At 37.7% G+C, this 20,122-nt stretch overlaps 1 protein-coding gene across 1 annotated transcript in view; it reads left to right on the top strand.

The window, feature by feature from the left end:
- The window catches only part of Plcb4 (phospholipase C beta 4), a 366,535-nt gene that overhangs the window by 319,417 nt on the left and 26,996 nt on the right, over positions 1–20,122 (top strand). Inside the window, exons 25-28 of the mRNA XM_042694597.1 lie at positions 1,503–1,554; positions 2,880–2,982; positions 4,545–4,709; positions 7,293–7,497. Of these exons, the coding sequence (XP_042550531.1) occupies positions 1,503–1,554; positions 2,880–2,982; positions 4,545–4,709; positions 7,293–7,497 (525 nt within the window). The remainder of the gene's footprint in view (positions 1–1,502; positions 1,555–2,879; positions 2,983–4,544; positions 4,710–7,292; positions 7,498–20,122) is intronic.

Here is a 20,122-nt window from a genome sequence, read left to right as displayed (position 1 = left end):
TAAAATTTTAACTTCTATTTTTTTCTTTTTTTCTTCCTTTTTTTTTTTTTTTTTTCAAATTTGTTATCTTTGATTTCTGACCCAGAATTGGGTGAGAAGGATCTGAGTAAGGTTAGGATTTTGAGTAAGTTTAGGCCATTTCTCCCTTGGAAAGTACCTGGACCCTGATTAACAGAAGTGGTACCGTACCACAAAAGTACAGAATATTACAGACTAAACTCCACTAAAATGGCAAAATGGTATGAGCCCAGAATTAAGAATTGTGATAGCAAAATCAAAATGAGATAGAAGCCAGCCACTATTATTTATTTATTTATTTTTCTTTTGTTGTTGTTGTTGTTATTGTTGTTGTTTTCATGTGCCAGAACTGGGGCTTGAACTTAGGGTTGTGTGCAATTGCTTGGCTTTTTTGGTTCAAGGAAGCCACACCTCTGCTTCCAGTATAGAGGTTATTGGTAGATGAATCTTTTGCAATCTTTTTCTATAAGACAGTACCTCCCAGGTTTGTCTGTTGAAGTGGGGGAAGGGGAGCTACTTTTACTTTTCTGTTGCTCTACCATACTTGCACCTTGATATCTAGATTGACTGGAAGGTTCTTTGACTTTTATGAACCAGTTATGGTTTTTCACCCTTGGTGGAGCCTCCTCCCACAGAGGTCACCTTCATACATGGTGTGGGAACAGTCTTTATTAGATGAGATGATGCCCTGTACCTACACAATCCCAAATGTTTGGGGCAGGAACAAACAAAAATGTACTGTCAGTTTGTCTTACTTCACAGGGGGTCAAGCTATGCTCTCCGTTGTCAGAGGTTTGGTGGTAAGGATTCCAAGATTCTAGAAAAGTGTATTCACTAGGCAAGCTTATATGTTTGTCTATCATGTGGTTAGATTCAACCACAGTATTTTGAAGATGAAGCCAAAAATTCTGTCCATTTACTCTGTTTTTGTTGAATGAGAGAGGGAAAAAATTTACTCATCTTTAAGAAAAAAGTCAGGCATTGCCCTGTATAGACACCTGTAGATGAATTCTAAGTTCCTTGCTGAAAAAAAAAGTCAGCCAATTTTATGTGAGCTATACCTAGCTCATGCTGTAGTCTTTTTAATCGTGTCCCATTTAGACTAACCCTTCTGGGTATTCTGGAGTGTCCTTCCTCTAGGGTCATGAGGCATGTACATATATACTCTCTAACCATTGCAATTGTACACCTCTATCTTCAACATTATATGAGCAATCATATGAGTCATGTATTCAATCCATTTTTAAAGCAATTCCAGGATAATATCCATGAAAGCACAGTTCATGTTTTATTTCAACTAAACACAAGGTCATTTCAATCTAGAAGAGAATGATATGCCTTAATCTGAGCCAGCAGTACCTTCTGGTATAGGAGAGGGACCTTCAGGTCTGGGAATAATCTGATTACCATTGCTTCAAATCACTCTGTCAGTATCTTCTTTGTCCTGAGAGATGAGATGCTGAATTATTTTTGTCTCTTGACAGATTTAGCGATGCAATTGAATCAGGGAAAATTTGAGTATAATGGATCATGTGGGTGAGTAACGTGACTTGAACTGTCATCACCTAGTTTCAGGATTTCATCCTACAGCTCTAATGAAACCATGTCATTTTTAATTAGGGGTTGCTGAATGCAAGCTGGGTTAGAGCCATAGGGTAGAAGAAATGAAATTCCTAGATAGATTGTATTTGCAAATATACCTTCTTTATGGCTTCATTTTCAACCACAAGTTAAGAAATTTATCATACATATTCTAGGGTTTAATTTTCTCCCTTCCAATTCAATACTGAAGGTTTTTTATAGCTGAGATAGGTAAATGATCTTTCTCACTTGGACATTAACAGGAGACATAGGCATTAAATATGTGTATCTTTACCTGTGAAAGGAGATTAATTTAATGTTGAATTTAATCTAGAATAAAACTTTATTTTCTCTTGAGTCTTTTGCATGTCTTATAAATAGCAGTTATGTAATGCCATGAATGTTGTTCTAGTTTACTCGAATAGCACTTGTAAAAATCTCTGAATCAAAAAGTGAAATGAGAAATGTTAATTCCACGGAAATATTAAGAGGTTCAATGAAACTAGTCATTTTCCCCCCAAGTAGCACTGTAAGTAAGTAATCTGGACAGCAACCTGGAGGATGGTAGTTTAATCTAGTGCATGCAGTACTATCCCTGCCCACGTCAGGAAGTTCCCCTTCACTGTCAGGAAGTTCTTCATGGTGGCTTGCCTTGTAAACAATCAGGCCAGATCGAGTCTTTAACTAGTTGTAGTTAGTAATGGCTCTGCAGAATGTTCATGTTGTACCTCTGCCTGCCTGATGGATGGTGCTCTGCCAGTATCCACACAGACAAGTGATAGTCCTGTTACCTGAATCACCTACCATGTACGTACCTCACACAATCTGCATTCTCTATTGCTGTGTGCTTGGAAAGAAATCAAAATCAGAGCATTGGGAAGAAGAGGACCAAACACATACTGACAAATGGGCTTTGCAGGAGTCTTATTCAAACTGGATTTTATTAGTCCAGAAGAGAAAGAAAGATGAAGTTAGCTAACTGCAAAAAAAAAAATGACTAAGGGGTGTGCCTAAAATTTTGAATCCAAACTTGTTATCTCCTGCCCTTCTTGTTCAAGCAGAAGGACCTTGGTCTTCCCTTTGACTACACATCCTGTGTGGCCAGGTGTTTGTTGTCTAATGTTCTTCAGAATAATACCATAGGTCATGCTCTTCAATCCTTAGGCCTCTCTGCCCCAAAGCCTAGCTCCTCAGTTACAGATGGGAAAGATTTTAGAATATCAGTAATGTTTTGGTCTTTGTAGAAAATAAACTCATTTGCCTCTTTCTTTTCCTTTCAGGTACCTTCTCAAACCAGATTTCATGAGGCGGCCTGATAGGACATTTGATCCCTTCTCCGAAACCCCTGTGGATGGGGTCATTGCAGCCACTTGCTCAGTGCAGGTAACAGTCCCTCTCCATCACAGGTTATGTAAATGTGAATACGTATACAAATGACCTGGGATATCATACTTCAAATATTTAATGTCAAGCTGAAGTGTCTTATATTGTTCTCAAGTTTAACTTAAAACATCCTTTTTGTATATGAGACATCTCTTTGCACTGGTAACGTTTTGTGCTACTTTGGATGAAACTCAGAATCATAAAAGTATCTACTATCTATTACATTTATTTAAAAATTCTGGAAAATATGAGCAACAGTGACAAAATAAATCGGTGGTTTCCTCTAGACAGAGATAGGTTTAAAAAGCACCAAAAAAGAAAAAGAAAGTCAGTGTACAATGGAGATACATGCTGCACTAGTCACAAAAGCCAGACTGAAGAATCAGCTTAGATGCCCATCTACTGATAAAGAAAATTATATATGCACACATGTATAATAACACATATGTCTATATGTATGTAATTAGCATGTAGAGTTGTGTGTAGATACTATATATGTGTGTAATATGTGTATATGTATATATGTGTATACATATGTATTTATATACCATATATATAAATGTATACACACAATGGGTTATTATTCAACTATAAAGAGGAATGAAATTAAGTCATTTGCAGAAAAAAATGGATGGAATTGGAGAGATCGTCAAACTAAGCAAATTAATCTGAGCTCAGAGAGACAAATATTATATATTTTCTCTTATATGTATGTGAAATCTAGACCTAAAACAAATCATTAAATAGACCATGAATATAGAAGGGGCACATTTTTGAGAAGAAACAAAGGGAGCAAAGGGGCAAAACCATGATGCAGGGTGAATATCACTGAAGCACACTACATCCAGAAACAGTAAAATTGTAAAAGGTTAGGGAAGAAGGAGAAGAAAGAATTCTAAAGGGGATAAATATAATTAATGCGAAATAAACACATGTATGGAAATGCTACCATAAAACCCCTCCATTTAATTAGTACACACTAATTAGAAACAAAAGGTCCCAAAGAAACCTTTGGAGGTGATAGAAATGCTTATGATTTTATAGATGTGTTTACTTGTGAAAATTGATCTGAGTGTATACTTTGTATATGAAGTTTATATCAGTTTTACCTTAAAAAACATTTTTTCAGACTTTTTAGCTATGATAACTTGAGCAAACTGAGAAATTGCTATAGTCATTTGGACGATAAATGAAAGATAATCACTCTATAGCATTATAGGAGATAGAATTAACAGCAGTTTGTACAAAACACTGTCAAAACTAGCCAGTGTACATGTCACAGAAAAAAAAAAAGGACAGTGATGCTATAGGTTCTTTTTCTTTGTGTTGTATGATCCATTCTTTTTTCTAGACAGTTTTAGGTAATGAGACTTCTGCCTAGACAGTTTTTGCATATACTAGTTACTCAACCATGAATTGGCTTAATAACAAATTAATGCAGTATTCAATTTGTGAATTAAAAAAATTCCCCCATCAAACAGAATGCTATATTTCTCAATTACTCTTCATCTCTGATCGTTACACATAGCTCACTTTTCTCTCTTCTGTCCATGGATCTGCAGGTCATATCAGGGCAATTCTTATCAGATAAGAAAATTGGCACGTATGTAGAAGTGGATATGTATGGGCTGCCCACTGACACTATACGGAAAGAATTTCGAACTCGCATGGTTATGAACAATGGACTCAATCCAGTTTACAATGAAGAATCATTTGTGTTTCGGAAGGTAGTGTATTATCAATGTGTCAAAGTTATTCTAATGACTTTGGGAGCTGTGTTTAGTGTCTAACACTTAGATGCATTGGGATAGATATTCAACCTATAATATCTTCTTTTTCCCTCCTCCTTTTTTTTTGGTTGGACATGGGGCTTGAGCTCTGGGCCTGGGCACTGTCCCTGAGCTTTTCAGCTCAAGGCAAGAGCTCTACCACTTGAGCCACAGTGCAACTTCAGGCTTTCTGGTGGTTAATTGGAGATAAGAGTCTGATGGACTTTCCTAACCCCGGCAGGCATTGAACCACGATCCTCAGATCTCAGCCTCCTGAGTAGCTAGGATTACAGGTGTGAGCCACCAGTGCCTGGCTTTTCCCTCCTTCTAATAGATAATTCTTGTAGCTATTATATGATTATTTTTTTCGGTTGGGCCCATTTTGACTCTCCTTTCCCTCTTCCCATGTGGCAATGCCCAGGTTCCAGGTTTGCACTCTCATTAGTGTGTATCCTGGTAGGTAGATACCCTCACATACTGCACGGTTTTCCCTTGGATGTAACATGTTCTCTTCCCTTATCCAAGAAGTCAGGCAAGATGTTACATCCAAACTAAGACCAGTAAATATCATATGGGGTTTGTTTTCCCTAATTTATATTTTTTGCGGTTCTTTTCTTTCTTTCTCTCATTTTTATTTTTATTTTGCAGTTTCTTGTTGCTGGATCTGTTGCTTGTATGGAATAGTACTTTGGGGCATAATGAATATTATTATTCATGACATGTATTTCTAGAAATGCAGAACGTTTTCTCCGCATTTTGATATAAATAAAGAAATATCCCACTTGTTTTCTTTATGTAATATTTCTGATCCCAAAAACAAAATGCCACTGTTCTCCAGAGTTCAGTCTTCACTGTTCTTAAGAATTTAAAGTGCCTTTCCCTGTTATCAGGATCTTGGCTTTTGTCTACTTTCTTCATATTAATTGTTGGTTTTGCTTTTTGCGTGAATGTCACTAGGCAAAAGTGACAAAGGCCAAGGCCCTCCTTCACTACATGAGGAAGAAGAATGTGGGAAGTTGTCTGAATTTGAGTTAGATTTCTTTTCATCTGTGCAAAGCAGGAATTAAATAACATCTCCATATGTAAGGCCAGCAACTCGTTGTATAACCTTAAACACAGTACTCAGGTCAGCCAAGATGCGCTGATTGTTCTTAGCCAATAAAAATATTCTTGAGTTAGCAAATTGGATTTTCTTTTTTTATGTTACATTTTTCTGTCTTAATAGGGACTCTGTCATATAGGAACTCAGATTTTATGTCCATTCATTCAGTATATGGATGGCAAGAACAGATGCCTTTGAATCAATGTTTATTAATGTGCTTATCTTACTCTTCTTCTAATTAATATCCCAAAATGTGTCCAAAACATTGAGTGCAAGAAATAATGACAGTGTAAAAAAAATAATGACAGTGTAAAGCCAGATGCCAGTGGTTTTTGCCTGTAATACTAGCTAAAGCTGAGATTAAGTGGAGGATTGTGGCTCAAGGCCAGCTTTAGAAAAAATGTCTATGAGACTCTACTGCCAAAATGACCAGTGAAAAAGCAGGACAATACTGCCAAATAAACAACAAAAAAGGGCAATCTAATTTAACATATAAATATGTTCAGATATGAAACATTTCTTCATATATGCTGATATTTTAAAATATTGATTTAAAGCTAGGAATATGGCTTAGTGGTAGAGTGCTCACCTAGTCTGCATGAAGCCCTGGGTTCAATTCCTCAGTATCACATACACAGAAAAAGCTGGAAGTAGCTCTGTGTCTCAAGTGGTAGAGTGTTAGCTTTGAGCAAAAAAAGCTTAGGGACAGTGCCCACACCCTGAGTTTAAGCTCTAGGACTGGGAAGCAAATAAAACAAAACAAAACATTGATTTAAACATCAATATTGATATTTAAAAATAACCAAAGCAAAATGCCAGCACATGTAACAGGTAGACTCCAGGATCAGAAGAGCCCCATTTCTCATCCCTGCTCAAGCACTGACCATCTCTAAGATTGGACACCTTCATTTTACCCATAGAGTGGGGTAGAGAAATAGGATAAGGGTTGGAGTCATTACCTAAAACAGTCCATCTTTTTTTGCTTTCCTCATTTTGGAATAGATTGGTGTGTGTGTGTGTGTGTGTGTGTGTGTGTGAGAGAGAGAGAGAGAGAGAGAGAGAGAGACAGACAGACAGACAGACAGACAGACAGACAGATAGACAGACAGAGACAGAGACAGAAATAACATCTCAAGTAGGTTGGCCTCAAATTTGCAATCTTCCAACATCTATTTCCTGAATGCTAGGATTATAAATGTGAATGCCATACATACCAGGCTAAGTAACATTTTTTATGGGTTAATTTCCAGGAAACCTATGTCAGCTATTGGGCATCATAGCTTACATAGCATACTTTAGGAACGCAAACGGTTGCTGGATTTATTTTAATCAGAAAAGAGTATTGAAAACCAATAGGGATTTGGTTCAGAGTCCTAGATTCATGATTCTTGGAGGCTGCATGACTAAAACCAGTGAAAGGCCCTGTTCTTTGTTTCCAGGTGATCCTACCTGACCTGGCTGTTTTGAGAATAGCAGTGTATGATGACAACAACAGGCTGATTGGCCAGAGGATCCTCCCTCTGGATGGCCTCCAGGCAGGCTACCGACACATTTCCCTTCGGAATGAGGGAAACAAACCTTTATCACTGCCAACAATTTTTTGCAATATTGTTCTTAAAACATACGTTCCTGATGGATTTGGAGGTAAGAAAACTTTTGCGTATAGTATATGACATATGTGAGATTCAACTACAGGATGAGAAGACTTACTTTTCTCCCATGCTTGAAAGTGGCATCTCACCCTGCCAGTGCAGATCACCCTGTGACTTAAAGAAGTCAAGAGTAGAGTAACCTCAGGTTTCCAAGAACAAGTGAAAGATCAAACTTAGATTGTTTTCAAGTCTGTTCTTACTTCAAAATATTACAGTTTTATGCTATTTATCATTTTTACAAGTAATGTGTTACAAAGGGAAGAGTTATATATATTATTGTAAAGGTGATGTACAGAGGGGTTACAGTTACATAAGTAAGGTAATGAGTACATTTCTGTTTTAACAGTGTTATCCCCTCCCTCATTTTCTCCTGCTTTTCTTCCTCCCCTGAATCCCCTCACCCCCACATTGTAAAGTTCATTTCTAACATACTGTCTAATAAATATTGCCTCACCATAAAGGGAAGATTTATACTGCCACTAAAAGTAGGAAAAAATAGTGTGAAACTGTATCTTATTAATTGATATCACTAAAAGATTTAAACTTGGGCTGGGGAGGTGACTCAGTGGTAGAGTGCTTGCCTTGCATGCGTGAGGCTCTGGGTTCGATTCCTCAGCACCACATAAACAGAAAAATCCAGAAGTGGCTCAAGTGGTAGAGCGCTACCCTTGAGCTGAGGAACTGAGGGACAGCGCCCAGGCCCAGAGTTCAAGCCCCAGAACCGGACCAAAAAAACAAAAAGATTTAGACTCCAAGGTTGCTATCATGCCTGAATTTCCCTCCATATCCACAACAGAGTTCAGTTGAATTAAAGAACCAAGTCATTGGCCAGGGAGCACGGAGAGGGGGTGGCGGTGGCGGTGGCTTGTGCCTGTCTTCCTAGCTACTTAGGAGGCTAAGATCTGAGGATTGCAGTTCAAAGCCAACCAGGCAGGAAAGTCTTAGACTCTTATCGCCAATAAAATATCAAAAAGCTGAAAGTGGAGCTGTGACCCAAATGGCAGAGTACTAGCCTTGATCACACAAGCTAAATGGCAGCACCCCGTGCCCTGAGTTCAAGGCCTAAGACTGGCATCAAAACAAAACGACCATGAACAACAACAAAAAACAGTCAGCAATCTACCTTGGCCTTACTGAGATGACAAATGGGAAAAACTCAAAACTAGATCAAGTCATAGGATTTTGTTCACAAAAACATATCACATTTTGTAGCTGACAATCATATAGTAACAGTGAAAGAAAGACACAGAAGCCCTTCTGTCCTTAGAATTTATTGGACTGCTGGGAAACAGAGCAGTGCAACTGTATCAACTTAGCCCAAGGTTCAAATCCTCACTCCGCACTGCTGGCCTGGTGATGATGATACAACCTCGCAAACCCTTCATTTCCTCACCTGCAGAGGAAGAAAGACACAGTCTGGTTAAGTGCTCAGTACAGGACACAAGAGAGCAAGATTTAAAAATACTTGTGTGTCTGTAAAGATAAGATTCCTACACCGTGCTGAAACGCATCACCAGATTGTTTTTCATTGAAGAAGAAACCATAGTAGATGCTGTGGCGGACAGTAAGGGTTAGGATAAAAGCATCCATAATAGAGGCTTGAAGATTCAGCAGATGATAAAATCATGTCCTGTGTATCTGAGCTTAAAAAGCAAGAAGTAAAGAAAGAGGTGACATTGTCCAAAAAGAGATGTACTCTGTATCTGACATATGTAACTGTAAGCCTTCTGTAAATCACCTTTACAATAATAATAAATAAAAAATAATAAAGCAGAAAGTAGGACGTGCATACTAAATGTCTAATAGTTCATAAGCCCTAACAGGAGGAAATGCAAAAATTTCGCCTCTGCAATGGGTTAAATTTCTAGTGAAACTATTAATTTTTCATGGGAAATAAGCCATTTTCTTTTTTAAAAAGGGGGGGGGGGGACTGTTTGTTGAGCACCTACTTTTTTGCCAGGCACTTACATAAAGGGAGTAAAAAAAATATGAACTTGTTCTGAATGGATGTGGGTGTGTATAGATAGACATTGAAGAAATATCTGTATTCTTAAGTCCAACTTAACTGCCAGTGTTGATATTTAGGTCTGATACAAATTAATCTCCATAACGATCATCTTGCAAGTATTCTTTCCTGACATGCCACTGAGGCTGCTTCCAGTCTTACCAGAAGTTTTGGAAATACTTGCCCTGTGTTTAACATGACTCAGCAGCCAGTGTCTTAATCTCAGGTTTGATATTGAAAGACAGTTGATTGAGAATTCTCTAGTCATCTCTTTGATATCTGAAGAAATGAAAGGCATGGAAAGGGGTTGAGAGGTCTTACCTGAAAATAATGGGAAAAAAGAATATGAGGATTCTCTTTTTCTAAATTTTTTTATCTTACATCCTTTTCACTTAAACAATGTGTCCATATTTTATCTCTGAAGCTAACGTTCCACATTCAGTCTGCTTCCATATTGAACCCCTGGAGGTTCAATCTATAGTCTGGGTTTTCCTAGTATCTTGATATCCTGCTGATTGCAAGTCCAAAATGAAGCCATACCATCTCACTCGAGAAATTTCTAGAAAAATAACGCTATTCATATGCATTAGAATTCTGTGTGGATAATGAAGATTCATTACTTCACAAATATGTATGGCAGGTTTATTCCGTAAAAGATAAGGTAGCTAGAAAGAATATCACTGATTCTGTTAGCACAAAAAATAGAATAGGAGTTACCCACAAATCCTCCACCCAGAGGAAAGGACTGTCTTCTTCCAATCTCATTTCTTTTTCTATTTTTTTATTGGTTACTTATTTGTATTGCTGAGGACTGAGCCCACAACTTTGTGCATGCTAGGCAAACATTCTACCAGTATGCTATTCCCCAAGAATAGCTAGGATTTTTTATTTTAATTTTGAGACACATTCTTGTTATCAAACATAATCTCAAATTTGTGATCATCCTGCCAGTGGTTGGGACTGCAGGCATGAGCCAACACACCTGGATTCTATTTTACTTTGGGATTAAAATTGCATCTTACTGTTCACACTCATGTTAGTTTTCTTCATATAACTGAGAACTTATTTCTCCCCATATCATGAGATGCCTTTTTTATTTTTATCAGCTGCATAAGATCCCACTTTATATATCCCTTAATTTGGCTATTGAGACTGAAGGCATTATTTTCATAGTCTAAGCAATATTCTGAACAATACTGTACCTAAGAAATCTCAATATAAAGTCTAGCAAATGTTTGTCATCATTTCTTAGCAATAAATTCCTTGAAATAGATTTATCACACAAAGGAGTATATATTTACTTAAAGCTTTGGGTTCAGATTGCCAAATAACTATTATGTGGTAAAGGTGTTTTTTTTTAAACAGTTTAATCAGTAAAACAGTATTTCTTTGGTGTATAGATTTAGAAAATAATTTCTTAAAAGATATAATGAGCAATCATTATGTGGTACCTTCATAGCAACTCTGTAAAAATGCTGTAGGGTGTCTATTTATCCTTGAATAAGTTATACAATTCACTCTTATTGCTCTTCGAGAAGCCCAGTGATACCAGCAGTTCCCCTACCCTATAATTGAGTATCAGATAGACTCTTGGAACAGTGTTGACTATAGCATCCCTCTTTATTAAAATTTTTATTTAGGATTAGCGAGCTAAAGAAAAAAATGTCTACCAGATCTAAATTCATCACCTCATCTTACATTTTAGTTTGTGTAAAATGCCAGCAGTAAATAATTGTGCAATAAACAATTCATCATCCTAAGAAAAGTCCCTTAATCCAATGCCTTTCTAAGAAATTTGAGAATTCTTAATACATGAGTGATGTAAGATTTTTTATTAAGTAGCAGCGGTTCTATTTCCCAAATGATTTTACAACTTATTTTGACTCAGTAATGTCATATGGGTGGCAACATTTTATATAAATAAGGGGAAAAATGTTCTTATGGCTTTCCATGTTAAGATAATTCCATAGAAAAGGTATGGGCATTTATAGGAGTTTCTGGCCACTTTTTTTTTCATGGAAGGGGTGGGGGCGTTTTGCTCTCTGTAGTCAACATATGGTGACATATGCTGTGTTTGCAATAGCTCATAATTAATCCTGCCCTCCTGCATCTGAGGCTCTTCAGAGACAGTGTACTCTGGTTGTCCCAACACCATCTCAGCACAGGGTAGGTTTAGAGCCCAGTGCTACCCTCTGACTTTGTTCCCACAGCCTATGCCCCTTGCTCACCACTCAGGAAACAGAAGCAGGGATTTTATTGCACCTGATTCTCCTCATTACTACAGTGTAATTACTCCCCACAAAGAAATGACAGAGCAATGATGGTGTCTTATTCCTTTTCTTTTTTCTCTCTAGCAGAACACCTGAGATTGGGTAATTTATAAGTCCTGCTGCTGTCCACCATGGTGGAACAGCAGAAAAGCCAGTGGGAGAGGAGAGGGACAAGGGACCTGCTCTCAAGATAACTAACCTACTCTTTCCTGGACTAAATTAATCTTTTAATGAGAGCGGAGCCCCCAGGACACAAGGACATCTTTAAAGCTCCTGCCTTTCACTGGCATTACCTTGGCAATGAAATTGCATCATGAGTTTCAGCAGGGAACAACCCACATCCAAACTATGGCAGTTGGTTACCATGACCTTCTGAACTCTTTCCAGAGTTCTGTTCCACAGCAGAAATGTCTCAGGGTTAAAGAACATTGAGGAACTGCTTTTCAGAAAGTAAATTTTGACAGAGAGAAAATAGTAACACGTAGAAGAGAAATGACTTGGAATAAATCAAGCTTTGGTTTAATTCATGTGATTTTTTTCATGTTGAACACAAAGAAAAAGAATATTGTTTGTCACTCTCACATTCAAGCCTAAAATTAAAATACAAGCCAGGCTCCAGTGGCTCTCTCATTTGTAATCCTAGCGACTCAGGAGGCTGAGATCTGAAGATTGCTGTTCAAAGCCAGCTCAAGCAGGAAAGTCTATAAGATTCATATCTCCAGTTAATCAACAAAAAAGCCAGAAAGGACATGTGGCTCAAGTTGTAGAGTGAGCACCAGCCTAAGCGTCAAAAACCTAAGGGACAGTACCCAGGCCATGAGCTCAAGCCACAACACTGTTACAAAATACTACTACTACTAGTACTAGTAATAATAGGTTGGTTGCTGTAAGGATGTGATAAAAGAGCCATTCTTCCCTTTGTCAGATCAAGTGTGACTAGAGGTACTAGGGTGGACTTTGCTGCTTTATCTGTGGGTGCAGACACCATGACTTGTATTTATTCACTGGTCAGCCTTTTACACTAGCCATTGCTGTTGTAGCAGTAAACAGTTTCAGGGCTAAAGACAATTAAAAGGTACTCATTGTTTCCTTTTCCCACTCACTGTTGCTTTGGAGGAATTCTATCATCGGTATTTCTCTTAATATTACCAAGTGCTGAGAAGGAGATGTTTCCACGATGTATGAAGCATCAGCTCTGCATTGAAATGTCTCCCTGAGCTGAGTTGTATGAGCTTCTTAGCACTGTGATCTTAGAGAAGTGTCCCCCACCCATTGTTTCTACAGCTGGAGATGTTGTCTCTCTTCTGCAGCTGGGCTGATTCTGTAAGAGAAGATGAATTAGCCTCCTCAGCTCCTTTCTTTTTCTCTTGGCCTATTTCCATTTTATGTTTCTCTTATGACTGAGGGTGTATCCTGGGATCAAGAGTAGTGTGTCTCATTACCTCTGCCCAGATCTTTCCAATCACTTTTTAAATACATATGGTTATCTCTTAGATCAGGTATTTCCAGATAAGGAGAATCCTCAATTAAGGTCCATTCCTGGATGGGATCTCACTACTTCTTGATGCACCTCAATGGTGTCCCATGTGGTCCTCTCTTTGGTGGTCACTAAAATATCATGTAAATATTAAATATTTATTAAATAACCAGTTTCCAATAATTTATTAAATATTTATTAAATAATCAGGCTAGCAATGATATCCTTTGTAGAGGGGGGAGGAATTCTGAGGATTGAACTCAGATGGACGTTTTTATGGTCTTTACTGAACTACAACAAATATTAGCAGGGACTCTAAGAAGGAAAGTTCTAGAGGGGAAGAGAGAAGGATGGATTTTGGTAAAAAGTAAATTGAAGGGGCTGTAGCACAGTGCTACAGTGCTTGCCTAGAATGCCCTCATTTAATCCCTCGCATTGGTGAAAGAGAAGGAGATAGACAGAGACAGAGAGACAGAGACAGAGAAGACAGAGATGGAACAGAAAAGAAAAGAATTGCTAGATTGGGCAAATTAAAACTGGCTTCTTATTACCAAGTACCCAGATATGTCCTGTGAGCAGAGTGAGGAAGAGTGAGCATAAACATTTCCCAGTTTTGCTTGACCATGGGATCCCAACACCCTGAGAACTTCCTGCACAGTATGGTCCTCTGAGCATTGTATTTGAGGAAATGAGTAATCATTGGTAGATGCTAAAAGAACAAATCCAAAATCATAGCTGTGGGACTTATTGATCTTTATTGACATATTTTGTAGTGAATAAGGACACATACGTTATTTTTCTGTTTATTTCTCTTGATGACAGAAATAATAGTAGTGGGAATAGAGGACCAAGAACAACTTCATAGAGATGAGGAGGGGGAGACTAGTTGTCAGGTTTGTACTCAGCCTGGAAGGCACCCAAATGGCTCAAAGAAAAGTTTAAATTTTAAAATTTTTCCTAAATGTTCCTGAAACTCAAGAAATATCTGCAAGTCTAGACTAATGAATTGCTATCTTCTCTTTAGTTCTTTAAGACACCTAAATTGATGCTTTCAACTTTGTAAGGTTGTGTGGAAGAATGGGAGGGAAGGAGGGAGGAAGGGAGAGGAAAAACAGAGTATATGGGAGAGATCAGTCTTGTGAAAATAACACTGTACCCAGAAATAGTGTACAAAAACAGTAGCCAAAAAAGCACCCACTTTTCCTGTGCTTAGGCAAAGAGAAAATAAACATTTTCAAATGGTTATACCACAATATAAGGTATTTGAGGGAAGACAACCATTTCTTTGTTCCACGTTTCTTTAAATGTGATTACTAAAAATCAATTTCCTTTTATGATATGCTTTATCTACCATTTTGTCTCAAATGTATATGCCTATAGCCAGAGGAGAAACTGAGTCAACATTTGGAAACTTATCCCAAAAAAGCCAAGACATGCCTTGGCTCCTTAATTCCAAACGCTTTCACTCTTTGCTGGACATTTTGATTGAACTTTCCTGTGTATTAAACATTGCCCTCAGTATTGATCTGCAATTCTAGTGAATGGCCCCCTGCCTCCACATGGATATCTAATTTGTTATTTGTCCAGAATGAAGTACCCATTTCAAATAACCTATAACCTGATCCTTTTCACAGCCTCTAGTCCTTTTGTAACTTCGGATTTGTCTCATTAAGCTAATTTGAGCATGCCTTATTTTTTATACTATAAAAGGAAGGTTTTGCTTTAAGTTAGTCAAGATGGGTAGTATTTACAATTATGATCATAAGCTGGGTGTTGGTGGCTCATGCCTGTAATCCTAGCTATTCAGGAGGCTGAGATCTGAAGATCATGGTTCAAAGCCAGCCTGGGCAAGAAAGTCCGTGAAACTCTTATCTCCATTATCTCCAACAAACTACTAGAAAATAGGAAGTGGTGCTGTGGCTCAAGTGGTAGAGCACTATCCTTGAGCTGAAGAGCTCAGGGACAGGGCCCAAGCCCAGAGTTAAAGCCCCACAACCAACAAAATAAAAGAATTATGATCATAGCTTTTTACAGTTTTATTAGCCTCAGTTGTTCAGGAGGTTTCTTTTGAACTTGGCCATGTAAGTATTTTTAAAGGTAATACATAACTGCAAATAAAACATCCCAAATAGCACATTTCAAAAATAAGACTCCACTAAGGTGAAATTTCAGAATCTAGTTCCAGTAGTTCTAGAAGTGTTTGTGTTGGTATGAATCTACAGCAATTTTTTAAATTTAAGTACCAAGTATGAAATCCCACATTAGCTGGTTGACAAGAACATCTGTCAACTTTCCTTTGAACTCCTTATGAAGCCAACTAGATCAGAATTGTGTACAATCTGCCCTTGACAGTGAAGGCAAACTTTTGTAAGCAGAGAGGAAATTAGAGGACGTACATAGAGGTTTCCCATGAGTAACTCATGACCTTGGGATAACCCCAGTGGTTGGTGGTCGCTCCCTACTAACACTAGTAAAACCTGTCTTTACAGATTAAACACATGACTGTGTAGAGGACTTAATAGCAGCATTGTTTTCCTCAATCATCGTTATTAACTGAGCTTACTGGCTTCTTTTTCACCTCTGTGTTAGATTCCCTGAGGCTACTCTAACAAGTGACGGTAACTTAGATGACTTGAAGCAATATTAATAGTTTCCTCATTGATAGTATTATAATTTCCTATGTTAATATTAATTCCTCACAGTTCAGGGGGCAAAAGTTGAAATTCATGCTTGCTATGAGGCCATATGGAAATAATTCTTCCTTTCCTCGTGCTGACTCCCTTCACTCCTTGGCTTGTAGCTACACCAGTCTATACTCTGCCTAAGTTGTCACATGGTCTTCTTTTTTCCCACACAGCCTTCTTTTTCTTGTCTCTATCAGTCCTCTTAGGAGGCACTAGTCTTTAGATTTAGAGCCCACCCTCATGTAGAATGATCTCATTTCAGTCCTTAACTGAAACACATGTAACAAACTTATTTATAAATAAGGTCTCTCTCTTTCTGAGCTTCTGGATAAACAAGAATTTGATAGAGGGCTATTGAAATCTATGCAATATCTTAATTCTTTTTTATTTTCCCAGTCTTTACTTTTTTCAGTAAATTATTCTTTGTTAGCTTTCTTAAAGCCTATTAAGAATTAATTTTGTTGGGAATGTCCATCAGGCATAGAATCACTATAAAACTTCAATTTTGATGAAAGAGAATGATGAAAATACCATTTTTACACCAAGATATTCCTTGAGAAATCATCTTTCATTGAAGAAATGAAAGTCCACCTAAATATCTATCAGTGCACAGTAGTTTAAAATGTCAAGCCAATGGGATATTATCAATTCACCCAAGCAATGAGGTAGATATTAAATGCTCCAATTATAAGTAGATCAAAGGGGGTTGGGAAGGTGGCTCAGTGGTAGAGCGCTTGCCTTGCATGCATGAGGCCCTGGGTTCGATTCCTCAGTACCACATAAGCAGAAAAAGAAAAAAGCTGGAAGTGGCACTGTGGCTCAAGTGGTAGAGTGCTAGCCTTGAGCTGAAGAGCTGAGGGACAGCGCCCAGGCCCAGAGTTCAGGCCCCACGACCAGACCCCCCCCCCAAAAAAATAAGTAGATAAAAGCAGCTTAAGTAACTTATTAATTGTTATTCATTAAACAAGCTATGGGAAATGGGAATTCTTGTGGGGAAAATCATCAACATACATAAAGATGAAAATGACTTTTTTAACATGGAAGGATTATATATCATTCCCTTCTTTAATGTTTTGCTTTATTGGTTTTAAAATATTAAAGTATCATCTGTTATTCTTTTATTTTGTGCCATTTCTGAGGATTGAACTCAAGGCCTTGGCACTTCCCCTGAGTTTTTTTCCTCAAGGTTAATGCTCTACAACTTGAGCCACGCTCTACTTCCAGCTTTTTGAGGGATAGTTAATTGGAAATAAGAGTCTCATGGACTTTCCTGCCTGGGCTGTCTTTGAACTTAGCATCCTCACATCTCAGCCTGGGTAGCTCAGATTACAGGAGTACCTGACTCATCTGTTATTCTTAATGAAATAATATCTCATCACTCTGAAAATTCAATATACTCTGTTCAGACTTCTAGATTAAATAAAATAAACAATCCTTTATTTCCTAACAAGCCAGCACTGTGAGGCATCACCTGAAATATATTATTGTTTATGAGGGAAGATGTACCCAGTGGAGGAGTGAACAAATATGTCTAGACTGGATGTATCTCCTACAGAGATAGGCATGAAAGTTCAGTAGGAATGAATTAAACCTCACTTTGTTCACTTTGAATGGAAGGAAGAGGCATTAGGAATCAGACAGAGATTATTTAAACCTTGGTTAAATCACACCATCATGTGTAAAGTGAGATTAACGATACCCACTTTGTGGCATTCTGGTGAGCAAGGAAAACCACATGGGTGCTCCTAATACATCATCTCATGGTAAGTGACCAAGGACCACAGATCAGAGGCCTTCTCAGCAGGAAGGAGCTACATGGGCATCAAAAGAGCCTTTCTAACTTCCTATGCCCTTCCATGGAGATGCAACAGACTCTCAGTCTCCCCAGACCTTTCCAGCTGAAGAAGGGTGTCAACACCACTAAAAGTGTCATTGGGAAATGAAGTATTACCAGCAGATTGCAGGTGGATTCTGAAGAGAGAAAGCAGCTCTGCTTTGCAGAGATCAAGCTGTCACCTCAGCAGGATGCTCAGTAGTCTTAGCTCCACAAGTGGGACACCAGGCTTATGTCCCTTGGTGTGACTCCTATGAAGTCACAGCACCTCTTATAATGTAGTTTCCAAAAATGAGAATCCAAACCTTAGAGCTAAGTAGCACAAAAGAAAACACTGAGATTCACTCATCATGTGGGTCACTTTACAGGACATCTGACATCTCTTCAGCAACCATATCTATTCACAAATAGTAGAAGACTTCTAGGTTAAAGTACATGTAAGAGATTTGTCAGAGAGGTGGAGTCAAGTTTGTGTCTTGATTCAAATGAAGAAACCATGTAGGGGAAAACATTGAGATGAGCTGTATATTGCATCAGAGTAGGGAAATATTATCAGTTTTGTCAGATATGATATTGGTATGACTGGTTCCAAACAAAATGGCCCTTTTTAGAAATGTATCCAGAGAAGGTTAAGAATGAAATGACAAGATACCTAAACTTGCCTTAACATATTTCAGAAGAGACAAAGGAAATGTGTCAAAATTCATAGTTATTAGATCTTTGTCGAAAGTATAACAAGTCACTCTTTTAGTTTTCCCTCTATATTGGTGTGGACTTGAAATTTCTGTAAGATTTAAAATAGATACATTTTTATAATATTAACTTCTCAAAATAATTGTCTAATTTTTTGTCCTCAGCAAGGCTTAAAAGCTAATTTGTTCACATCCATTACAATGAGGCAAAATGTTCTTAAGGGCTGCTGGTTATAACCACAAGCAGACTCCTCCTGGACCACAAACAAGAGAATGAATGATACAGCACCTGTGAAAGTGAATTTGACAGTAACTACCATAGAGCAAACACTCTCATTCATTACTCCAAATGTCCATACAAAAATGCTACAGAATGTTCCAGGAAATTCACTATAGTGATAATTTAATAGAGAAAAAGTGAAGAATTACAACTGTCTCTCTTTGGTAAACTGATCAAAGAAATTGTTACCATTCAGAAAAATATTTAAGCAGCTCCTCACGATTAATGTGGTAACTATGCATTGCTGATATGAAAGTGTTTCCAAGATATTTGAAGTAAAAAGTGATAAACTCATTTGAAGTTTTAAAAATATGTAGAAAGAGCCAGGTGTCAGTGGCTCATACTTTTAATCTTAGCTACTTGGGAGACAGAGATCTGAGTATCATTGTTTAAGACAGCCCAGATAGTTAAAGTCTGAGAATCTGATCTCAAATTAACCACCAAAAAGTAGAAAGTGGAGCTATGGTTCAAGTGGTAGAGTGCTAAACTTGAGCAAATACTCAGGGACAGCACCCAGACCCTCAGTTCAAGCCCCAGAACTGGCATATACCCACATAAAAATAAGTAGAAAGAAATGTATAGCAGTAGTTGTTTTTTGGGTTTAGGATTGGTAGAAAGGGAGTCTTGGTTTTCCATTTTGTATAGTTGAATGTTATCTTCTGTTATAACAAGGGAAACAAAACATGTAAACTGAATTCTATGAATTCTGTGTGTTGAGAAAAATGATCTTGGGAATGTAATTAGGTAGGTGATTCTGCTAGGGAAAAATTATGAACTCAAATTTTAAAACTTGTGAATTATGTAGTGTTTTCAGGAGATAATTATTCCATCCACAGTGTTGGTAAATTATGCAAAATTATATGAAACTCTAAAAGTACTTGGAACTCTTGGCATTATAAAACACAAAAAATTGTTTTCTGTTTCAAAAGTGCAAGTTATAGCTGGGAAAACACGCATTTCAGTTTATCTACCCTGGAAGCAAAATTGGCTTTAAGTATGTACTAGCTAACCTTCATATCCATAAACTTCTATATTGATAACCCCTCTATCTATATCTATATCTACAAACAAGACTTTGTGCTATTGGTACCTACAATGCTTTGAGTCCACCTTCCTGTTGAAATCTCCTACTGACCCTATAGAGTGGCTAGTATCGTCCATAATTTTCAAATGAAGAAACTGGCTGAGGGCATTAGTTGGCTGGCTGAAAGTCACACAAAGAAATGAAGAGTAAAGAACCTAAGGCAGATTATTCTGTTTCCCCTGCTACTTTAGTCAGAAACTAAAGAAACTTATCTGCCTCTGACCCTTGCTTTTTCTTTTTTATTCATTTTCAGAATCCAGTTGTACTTATTTAAGTCTATAAGTCATAAGT

Source organism: Dipodomys spectabilis, unplaced genomic scaffold (genome assembly GCF_019054845.1).
Source record: "Dipodomys spectabilis isolate Male_0828 unplaced genomic scaffold, ASM1905484v1 ptg000175l, whole genome shotgun sequence".
NCBI lineage: Eukaryota > Metazoa > Chordata > Mammalia > Rodentia > Heteromyidae > Dipodomys > Dipodomys spectabilis.
The sequence above is the reverse complement of the archived record's forward strand: the minus strand, read 5'-3'. Positions and strand labels throughout refer to the sequence as shown.